Source organism: Liolophura sinensis, chromosome 7, assembly GCF_032854445.1.
Source record: "Liolophura sinensis isolate JHLJ2023 chromosome 7, CUHK_Ljap_v2, whole genome shotgun sequence".
NCBI lineage: Eukaryota > Metazoa > Mollusca > Polyplacophora > Chitonida > Chitonidae > Liolophura > Liolophura sinensis.
Window position 1 is genome coordinate 27,776,603 of NC_088301.1, and position 11,862 is coordinate 27,788,464.

General features: G+C 36.5%; 1 protein-coding gene across 1 annotated transcript in view; it reads left to right on the forward strand.

Moving 5' to 3' along the window:
* The window catches only part of LOC135471604 (DDB1- and CUL4-associated factor 15-like), a 33,215-nt gene extending 29,215 nt beyond the window's left edge, over positions 1-4,000 (forward strand). Inside the window, exons 11-13 of the mRNA XM_064750895.1 lie at positions 743-803; positions 3,001-3,110; positions 3,805-4,000. Of these exons, the coding sequence (XP_064606965.1) occupies positions 743-803; positions 3,001-3,110; positions 3,805-3,860 (227 nt within the window). The 3' untranslated portion in view covers positions 3,861-4,000. The remainder of the gene's footprint in view (positions 1-742; positions 804-3,000; positions 3,111-3,804) is intronic.
* The last annotated feature ends 7,862 nt before the right edge of the window (positions 4,001-11,862 follow it).

Below are 11,862 nucleotides of genomic sequence, written 5' to 3' on the forward strand. Positions count from 1 at the left end.
AATGTACATTGTTACTCTTCACGAAGTTATGAACATATAATCAGCCAGATCTGTTTACTTTAATATGCGTTAAAACCTTCATGTGGAGCGGCTGCTTTGTCGGTGGTAGAGGAAGAGTAGATTTAAGTGGATTCCCACTAAGAAAAGAAAAAATGATGAAGAGAATAATGCCCTGTTGATTAGATATTTGCATTGCATGTGGTAATCGGTCTAGACATCTGTTGAATTAGGCTGATATGATTGAAATGAAATATCTTTGACTACGGCATAGAACACTAATACAGTAAAATAAATCAATTCTATTAAATTAAGCCTGTGCAAAGGTAAGGCTAGCATTTGCATTTGCGACAATATATTTTGCCACTTTCTGTTTTGGAAACTTCACATTGTACATGTGTGCCCTCAATCTTCAACCTTTTCAACAGCCTGTGCAACCAATATTTTGAAAACATTCTGAGATTACTATGGGGTGTAGAGAAATAATTTGAACAGTTTTCTGAAGCTTGCATCTTTAATGACACACACAAATAATTCTAGTGTCATTTTCATGATAATTGTATACGTATGTATGTATGCTTCAGTGGTTGAAAAGGTTAAGATTTACAGTATTTGTGTCTCAATTTACAATCAGGATGCACATGTTCTGGTAATGGCAGTATTATTGGTTGTAAACTTTGTGTCCAAAAAGGTCTGATCTATGGTATTTACAAAGTGGCTCATTGGCATTGATGTTGTGTTTCAGGGGTGTATTCGACATTAGATATTGAAGATCTCAGAGAAATAGATGAAAAGAATATGAGAAAGTGAGTAAAACATGTATGATGGACGTCAGTACTATACGTCATCAGAACACTGCAGATTGTTTCATGTTACTTGACTTCATGCCTTTATTAAAGAACAGTGCTGTTGTTGTTGATTCTAACATTTACTCTGCCATGGTGTTTTACCATAGAATCAGGTAAAGGTGTAAAGACTTTCACATTTGATGGGCACTAACTCAAGTCATAACTGACGCTTGTCATTTCCCCATGTTAACTTGGGAAATACATGTGAATACAAACATAGAAATCAATCATGAAGTCTGTACTTCCAAACACCAAATGAAAAACTACTAGAGAATGTTACAGTGTAGGATAGACATAATGAAATGTCAGCGGGATGTTTCACTTGACGGCAGATATAGGGGTGATTGGCAGAGCATGACGGTTACTGCCTGTGTTGCTCAAACTCCCTTTTTTTTTTTCCCTCCAAAATGGATTTCCGTGTCAGTATAATATTAACTATTGGTAAATGGGTAAATGTTTAAGGCTTACATTTCTGTAAATGTGAGAGCTTGTTATATACCGGCATGATTAGACCAACATCAGCTTGCATCTCTGTAAATGTGAGAGCTTGTTATATACCGGCATGATTAGACCAACATCAGCTTGCATCTCTGTAAATGTGAGAGCTTGTTATATACCGGCATGATTAGACCAACATCAACTTGCATCTCTGTAAATGTGAGAGCTTGTTATATACCGGCATGATTAGACCAACATCAGCTTGCATCTCTGTAAATGTGAGAGCTTGTTATATACCGGCATGATTAGACCAACATCAACTTGCATCTCTGTAAATGTGAGAGCTTGTTATATACCGGCATGATTAGACCAACATCAGCTTGCATCTCTGTAAATGTGAGAGCTTGTTATATACCGGCATGATTAGACCAACATCAGCTTGCATCTCTGTAAATGTGAGAGCTTGTTATATACCGGCATGATTAGACCAAGATCAACTTGCATCTCTGTAAACGTGAGAGCTTGTTATATACCGGCATGATTAGACCAACATCAGCTTGCATCTCTGTAAATGTGAGAGCTTGTTATATACCGGCATGATTAGACCAACATCAGCTTGCATCTCTGTAAATGTGAGAGCTTGTTATATACCGGCATGATTAGACCAACATCAGCTTGCATCTCTGTAAATGTGAGAGCTTGTTATATACCGGCATGATTAGACCAACATCAACTTGCATCTCTGTAAATGTGAGAGCTTGTTATATACCGGCATGATTAGACCAACATCAGCTTGCATCTCTGTAAATGTGAGAGCTTGTTATATACCGGCATGATTAGACCAACATCAGCTTGCATCTCTGTAAATGTGAGAGCTTGTTATATACCGGCATGATTAGACCAAGATCAACTTGCATCTCTGTAAACGTGAGAGCTTGTTATATACCGGCATGATTAGACCAACATCAGCTTGCATCTCTGTAAATGTGAGAGCTTGTTATATACCGGCATGATTAGACCAACATCAGCTTGCATCTCTGTAAATGTGAGAGCTTGTTATATACCGGCATGATTAGACCAACATCAACTTGCATCTCTGTAAATGTGAGAGCTTGTTATATACCGGCATGATTAGACCAACATCAGCTTGCATCTCTGTAAACGTGAGAGCTTGTTATGTACCGGCATGATTAGACCAACATCAGCTTGCATCTCTGTAAACGTGAGAGCTTGTTATGTACCGGCATAATTAGACCAACATCAACTTGCATCTCTGTAAACGTGAGAGCTTGTTATTTACCGGCATGATTAGACCAAGATCAACTTGCATCTCTGTAAATGTGAGAGCTTGTTATGTACCGGCATAATTAGACCAAGATCAACTTGCATCTCTGTAAATGTGAGAGCTTGTTATGTACCGGCATGATTAGACCAAGATCAACTTGCATCTCTGTAAATGTGAGAGCTTGTTATATACCGGCATGATTAGACCAAGATCAACTTGCCTCTCTGTAAACGTGAGAGCTTGTTATATACCGGCATGATTAGACCAAGATCAACTTGAGAGCTTGTTATATACCGGCATGATTAGATCAAGATCAGCTTGAGAGCTTGTTATATACTGGCATGATTAGACCAAGATCAAGATGAAAATACCATTGCTAGAGAGGGAGGTCAATGATATTTATGTTTTTTAAGTTACTCTGTTTGATTTCAGACAAACTTGGCAGCAAAGGAAGGAGCTAGTATCATTACGAAAACAGGCCTTCATACCACAGTCTTATTTCACATCTGTCCATTTTCTTACGAATGAAGCAGTTATTAAAGGTAAATAAAAATATATTTGAAAAGTCTACACTGTGCCTACATGGTACAAGTCCACATGGTATAATGTTTGGTATGGACAATTCCAACGAGAATGAGACAAACTTACGATTTCATGTAATTTGCAGCTTTGAGTAAAATCAGTAGTGCCTCAGTAAGTTCCTAGGTGAACATTTTGGTGAATTTGTAATGACTAATCACACTGTGTGAACAAGGCAGAACTCTTCAACAACTCATGAGAAAAGAAGAAAATGAAGGTTTGATGTTGTAATATGAAATCACCTCTGTCAATGAACATCTGATTTCATCTGACTGAACAGGTTGTTGTTTGAACTCCGTACTCAAGAATTCTTCACTCACACAATATCTGTCAGGTTTGTGACTGGAGGAATGCATGGCGCTATAATGCTCTCATGCTTTTGTATGAACAGGAAGTTGTAGAAGCAGTTTGGGTGACATAACCCGATTATGAACTTTGAAATGCCTTTTTTGTGTGACAGACCTTCAAGCATGTGAAAGAGGTTATGGTATAAAATATATTTCTGTAAACATGATAACTTTGTCAGGATGAAAAAAAAAAATGCAGGGTATTTGAAGAATTATGATATGAATATAAACATAATCAAACCACATTTGATAAGGCGTATAACGTTAAGAAATCATCTGATTGTAACTCAGATTGTGTTTTTTTTTCCAGGAGAGTCATTAAAGATGTTGCTGGACCCCCATCACTATGTGGCCATACTTTTGTGATGACAGTCCAGACAGTACCTACATCTTCAGAGTTGACAGATCACTGAAATCATATTAAGCCCAAAGTTAATGTTCAGGGTTCAACTCCGTAGTGTGCCAACAAAGATTTTAGAAGGGCCGTTGTAAAGTTGTTTTTTAGTTTGTTTTTTTTTGTTTGTTTGTTTTTTTTTAAGGGATTGCCTAACAGTAGATTTGTTCATGTTGATGTTTAGCTTGATGGCTTTTTTAAAAAATAGTTGAACAAATTCCTCAAGAATTATTTAGTTACAAAGAATCTGCCAGTAAAGAGGTAATTCATGTGCATTGTCACAGTGATGGGTGTAGCACATTCAGAATTCTGAAGACAGTTCTGGTCACAGAATTGTCTTTGACTGTGCAACAGTTTTATAGCATTTCATGGAATTTTGGCAAACCCACATTACAAATCCCATACCGTTAGCAGTCCCTTAATAACAGTGAATAACAGGATATGTTAGAGAACATTTTGACCAAACTATGCACTTTAAGTTTGAAAATGTTCAGGACCAATTATGTGAAAGTTATGTTTATGAATTAGTATGAATGTGTTTTTTTTTTATGTTTTATTTATGATACCCCTATCTGACTGAAGACAAAATTTGATTTTAGGAAAAGAGAATCAATATTTCTGCTAGTCAGCAGGTAATCATTTGTAGCTGATGTAGCCGACTTCTGTTGTATTAAGGAAGCTGTTCTTAAAAGCTAGTTGTTTTGGTTTTCAACATGACCTTGAACATTTCCATTTTGTACAACCGATCAGTCCGCTGAAATCAGTGGCATTGTGGTCACGTGATAATAATAGTAAACATTTGTGACATGAACAGCTGTGTCACATGAACAGTTGTGTGACACAGCCAGTAGTGAACTCAAGACTTGTTGAATAGAATGTTGTATTGCATTGTGTCAAGGGATTTTGTGCTAAACTACAGCAGTGAGATTTTAGGTATTTCTCATAATACCGTATTTCTTGAGTCTTTTCATAACATCACCTGGTGGTGTTTTAAGCATATTTTGAGGACGTTTCTTGACATGCACTGAAAGAAATTATACTTTCTGTGAAACCATGATGTTAATTAACCCACAAACCATGAATAAACTGTTACCAGAGTAAAACTTTAAGGTGGATGAATTGCCCTGAAACATGCAAAAACTTGCAAAGAAATAGGGCAGCGTGAAAATGGGATGCAGAAGTCGACAACTTAAGATTATTACCTCATTTTGAGAAGAGGAAATGTAAAGTGTTCCAGGAGAAAGGACTATGAAACGACCGTGTTCTGGAGCTACAAGTGTATGGCGTGACCGATAACGCACGTAGGATTTGGTTTGATTTGATTTGAAAGCTAACGTGTTCAGCATGTTATAACGCCGTAAACTCCTTGGCAGAAGATTACTTGAATAAATTTGTGTTGATGATTTGATATGTTCACATTACATTACCTCCACGTATAATCATATCTCATACATGTATGTTTATTATATATTTTTTGTTTTCATGGAAAAAATGAATAGAGCTGTTAGGCTATTTTGTTTTTTTTTTTTGAAACTTGGGAGTTTTAAGTTATGTAATTTATTAATGTTTAATATGTCCTCTGCATTTGTTATTTTGGTGTATTATAGTTGTTCTTAATTGTCCTTTTAGGTTCTCTTGACTTAAATTTTAAAAAGATTGTAAGTTTGGGTATTTGCATTGAAGAATTGCCATCAGTCTGATTTATGCACAGTAAATCAGACAGAAATTTCCCTTAAGGGTTTATTTTTTTTTTTCGTGGTTTCAGTTACGAAGATGCCTGCGGGCAAGGAAAAGCCTAACACATTAACTTCAGATGTTGATGGCTATTAGTTCAAACATAAGTTCAGATGACTATTGACAAAATGGTTGGGTTTGATTCTGAATTGCTGCATATGTACAGTAGTTCATAAACACAATACATTCAAAGATATATGTGTTAAGAATGGGAAAAGTACACACTTAACCCTCTGCCAGGGTGAAACATGTTTGTGAACAGATTGATTTTTGCCAATATACACGTACTTAAAGAGCCTAAATTTCTGCCTATGCTAAATATTTGCACCTCCCTACCTCCTTCGCCCAGTCCATCCATATATCTTGCTCACTGAACTGCTCACCAGAACTCACCAGAACTGCTCACCAGAACCCTGAAGCCTTCATTTGTATCACTGATTGACCTACTGCTCCTCGCTCACATGCATTACATTGTACTGTAATTCGCCTAAAGGTTAGCATTTTTCAAGTGACACGTTTCGTCTGATTCTGCTTCATCAACTGACTTTGCTTCATCTGATTTTGCTTCACTGACTGATTTTGCTTCACCAACCTTATAGTGCCACCTAAGCATTTTTTTTTTGAAGTTCGATTAATTTCTTTATTAAATAAACACACACAAATGTTTGCATCAAAAGTATAATTTTAAGGTCTTCATGCGCTTCTGAAAGTGTATTTTAGGACACCAAACTTTAGGTGAAATACAGTATTCTGTAATCTCCATTTTTCAAGTCATGAACTTGACAGTCTCTCTCTCTCTTGATTATATTAAACCTGATGCAGTTGAATGCAGTATGCTAAGTGAAATCTTCTTGGGAACTACAGATATGAGTTCACATTTACAGCTGTTTGCTCAATAAGCAGAAAATTGCAGCATATAAAATGATTGGGCAAAGTTTGCTCGTTAACCTTGGAGGGCCTGAAATTATGCAAGGCTAAAACTATGTTCTAGAGCAACATTATGTAGCTGTGTCAATCCTATAGTGTTAAGGAAGATCTTTGCGTTTAATAATTTTCTCAGTACATGTGTATTCACCTAAAATCTAGGACACACTGTAGGGGGCAGTATGATACTGTAGAGGGTAGAAGAAATAAAGTGAACTAAATCCACTTCACTTACCTCCATTACGTCACTAATTATTAGTCAACGTGTGTTTAATTGAGCCACAGCCCCTACTGCAACTCCATAGTCTCACCAAAGATGTTTTTTTTTTTTTCTTTTATTTTTCCTCGATGCGACTACTAGATTTTTTCGCCACTGTAGGACTCTTAGTGTTCTTAAAATCACATGAGCTGATATGTTAAAGAGACAGGCAACTGAAGTGTTTAACTCTGTGGCCATAGTGGTACTACTGGTAGAGAATGGAACAAAATGCCAGTGGACTCTAGCTTCTGTCGTGGCCTCGTGAACATACATGGAACACTGCATTATGCCAGCAGAATCCTTATTTCCTGACCCACCGATTCTCATAACCTGTACCATGTGAGTGTTAGAGCACCAGAACTGCCAACATCACTTATATATCCATCACTGAAGTGCTTGATGTTACAAATCTGCCATAAAAAGGCCATACAGAAGAATATTTGGCAAAAAAAAAAATCAGTACTCGCCAATAAAATCAAATTTTCTTTATTTACTAAGAAGACCTCAGATTATTTTTGTAAAAGGTAATTATTTGGACTATTCTAAAATAGCAAAACTTTGATTGGGTTTTGTGGTGATTGATTTTTGGCCAGACATCAGTGGTATAGCCTCTTTAATGTTCCTCCGATATTTTGCACAACTTAATTGTTACCGCTAGCTTTCATGATTACTTTCCAGCATTTTGGCTCGATTTTGATGCTGAATATTTATTATGGTAACAGTTTCTTCAGTTGTTCTATTTTAGAATATACTGTTTTGCAGACATGAAAGCACATTGCTGACACAGTCACTGGATCAACTGTACTTTTAAGATTACGGAGATGGTGTTGCTGGAAGTCTATTCATTTTAGGAATGCAGTTTGATTAAGTCAACCATTGTATGTTCATGAATTATGTAGAATAGATGATCAGGACTTAACCATTTGGGATTTCCATTGTCCATCTTGTTTAAGACAAGAATTTAGCTTAAAAGAGGTCTCAGGAACTGCAGACCTGACTCGCTGTGGTGTTCACTGAAGGTTAATACTGAAAACACTATTTTTATATTTGTGAAAATAAATGTAAGCTTTGAAATAAAATTTAAATGTGAATTGAATATGATGAGGAGTTAATTGCTTATCCGGATGATGGGCCTGCATCAGCATTCAAGCCTGGTCAAGTGGTCAAAGCCAGTGTTACTGAGTGTCACATGTTCAGATCCAGCTTTCGCAGACATAGCTGTCATTTGTGATGTCACTTATGTACAGGGAAGAGTTTAGTGGATTCTCCATCAATATGCCAATCATTTGTAGGCGTACAGAATCGATCCTGATTGGTTGACAGTGGAGAGCATTCTGGCAGCCATGGTGACACTTGAATAAATCTGCCATATCTAAAACTCAGCCAGGATATGACTATCTCTCACACCAGCCAATCAAAATCGATTCTGCATCTCTTTAATCAGAACTAGTGATAATAGCATGGTATAGCTCTGTCTATCCATCTGTCTGGCTCCCCTTCTCTCTCTAAAGTTTTCAGTCTTAATATTATTTGTAGAACCATTTCACATCGAACTTTTTAATGTGAAACTAGTGCAAAATTTTAGCACTATCAAGTGACACGTTTTGCTTATTTTCAATTGATCCATCCACTTTATAGGTATATAGGGCCACCTAGAGTGTGTGAAAAAATATTATACAGTATTGGCTTGAACAATATCGTTTTAAGGTCTTCATCAACACAACAGATGTACATGTATCTCTTCAATTAGAGCTTTTCATTTTTTTTATTTGATTGGAATTATATGCTGTATTCAAAAATATTTCACTACGACAGCCAGCATTATGACAGGAAAATGGGCTGTCACATGGGCATATGAGAGGAAGCCAGCGTGAGCTGGACTTGTATGCCCTTTTAGCTTCTGCCTGCTACTGGGTCATAAGCCTAGTAGAACAAGATCCCGACAGGCATATCTTGAGGTTTCGAAATCTTGTTTTTCACCTGAACTATTGGTTGTCATTGGATGCGCTTGACGCCTAGAGATGTAACTCATTCTCGAACAATTTTTAATTTAAGCCTGATTTTACCGCAACAACTGCTGGAGTCTGCCCATTCACTATAAAGCATGCACATGTAGGCCTAGTTGCTCACATTATAATAATTACTTCCAACAATCATTTACATTTTTTTTACATATCACTTTATTATTATCTGAAAATCTCTAATGGCAGTTATATCAGGTGAAAAAACAATGGCAAAGAAAACATTATGTACACCTTTAAACTTGCAATGTGCATATGAATTAGGTGAGATACATACATACGTCAGAAATCACCAAGCTTGCATGTCGCCTTGTAAATAAAATAACACATTTTGAGTAAAGGCCTACAGTATCAACAAGATAATGATCCTAACTCATTGTGAATATGTGGATCAACTTGGAATTGTAAGACCTTTCAAATGATCACTACCCATTACAATTTATTTCTATGCCCATCAAGTAAAGTGTACCATATACATGTAGGAGATCCACACTGAACATTCACACATATCATTAAAGTATCACAAAGAGTTCTGTTTTTAATTTAAAGGGAGCAAGATACTAACACCTTATTTCTCAGCTCTATAACACAATTTTAGCCGAGTGTACACAAATAAAACTGATTTTGTATTTGACAGTAGTATAAAATTAAATATGCTCATAGGTCTATACAAAAAAAAAAAAAATCAAAGACATTTTGATTGGCTGTTGTAATAATGCACATAATACATGGCGATCAAGAAAATGTGATGTGAATTACTGATAAAACAATTAAGGTTGTTTTTTTATGTTCTACAACCACTACTGGTAAGCACTACAGTGATGGGAAATACACGTTTTCAGCCCTTAAGGAGGGCATCCATTGTACAAGCCAAACCAGTTACAGTATAAAACCACACACACATGCACACATCTAAGAAAACAATGACAACCTAAATACACTTTTCAAATGATACAGGTTGGTTTTTCACTTATGATGAAACAATCCGCAAAGCACTCTCTATCTTCAAAATTGGACTATAATAATATAAAGAAAACACTAATTGGTTTGGTCAAGTAGTGGCCAGTGGTCAATCAGCTGATAGCAATTAATCCCTCAGGATGTTCCATTCACTGGTAGACCTTGACTAGTTATGACAAATAACATGTTACATGTATTAACATCACGGTACTTTTCTTTCCTTGTTACATCAATGGTGCCTCCGTGGCTGAGGAGGTAAGCCCGCCAGCACACCGCAGTGGCCCAGGAGCCTCCTACCAATGCGGTTACTGTGAGTTCAAGTCCAGATCATGCTGGCTTCCTCTCCAGCTGTACATCGGAGGGTCTTCCAGCAACCTGCGGATGGTCATGTGTTTCCTCCAGGTTCTGCTCGGTTTCCTCCCAAGTTAATGCTGGCCGCCGTGGTATAAGTGAAATATTCTTGAGTATGGCGTAAAACATCCATCAAATCAAATCAAAAATCATAATGCTGAAGCCATTGTATTGCACCTATTTCAGCATTTCCACAAACAACTATGAAAAAACCCTGACTAAATTGACAAGAGGCTAGATTTCAATGGTGACCAATTGCCAACAAGCACATTGCTATCTTGCGTTCTGCAATGGTGCACTGTCAGATTAAATGCTACCTCTCTTAAATTTGTCTGACATGGACACCATTAGAGCCGTATTCTGTTACTTCTGCTACTGATGTCGAAGTGGGGCAAAAAGACTTCACCGGTACAACACTACGTGAATAATGAATAAGTCATCTGACCTCATTGAAAACTGAAAAATATTTTTTTCATCTCGAGAGAAAAATGCTTTGCTAAGAAGAAAACATAACTTTCTTTGTCCAGCACAAAATGATTACAATTATTTTCTATTTAATTGGAAGGTTTTCTTTCCCTCTGTCATTTGTTAAATTTATTTGGTTCCAATTTATACAGATGTGCAAACATATACAGTGTATATAGTTTATGGACTGTAGAGTACATGGCCAGCAGCATTATGCACTACACTACTGCAGGCCTGAAGCTCACGCATGCATTATTCCTTGTAGTTACATACCTGTACGCATGAATATACGCCGCATCTGATGAAGCACCTACTGAAACAGCCTCACGAAACTCCGTATTATGTGACTCACTACAATAAAGTGGATAACAGCCAAACAGACTGGACTGATGAACAGGGTCTCCTTTATCTCCATTTCTCGAAAGCTTTCCCATCGTATGTACTAATCCACAACTTCACCCATGACAAATGTGGTTTGACAAACGTACACTTGAAGTCAATGTAATTTAAATTATGTCTGGAGCTAAGCCCATGGATAAGGCAACGGGCACACAAAAAGATGAACAAACGTAACATTCGAACAAAAATGTGTGAGGATTTGTACATTAATGCGAATTTGTTCAAAATAGATGGCAGCAAATTGTGGGGAATAAATGAACATTTCATTAAATGTTGGAAAAAATGGGGAAAATAGAGCAATTCACCAAATATGTGTGAGCATTTAAAATACATGCAGTTCTGAGCCAAATGCACCCATCCAATGAATGACTTGAAATAAATAAACTTACTTTCTTTCGGACAATCACATATTAACCAGTACTTACAACCTCAATTAAATCAAATAATAATTAGCAATCTCTAAGCAATTAACCAGCACTTATAACCTGAACAAAATCAAATAATAACAAGCAATCTCTAAGCAATTAACCCGCACTTATAACCTGAACAAAATCAAATAATAATAAGCAATCTATAAGCAATTAACCAGCACTTATAACCTCAACAAAATCAAATAATAATAAGCAATCTCTAAGCAATTAACCAGCACTTATAACCTCAACAAAATCAACAATAATAAGTGATCTCTAAACACCAATAATCCTTTAACTTACAAAACTCAAACCGAATATTTCATCTCAACAATGTCGGAAACAATTCCATTTTCCTAAAAATACAAGCTTGAATATTTACTTTAAACAAAGTGTCATAGCCTGCTGTTTCATTTTTTTTGTTTTGGGTCAATATACGTCATGCTTTCTG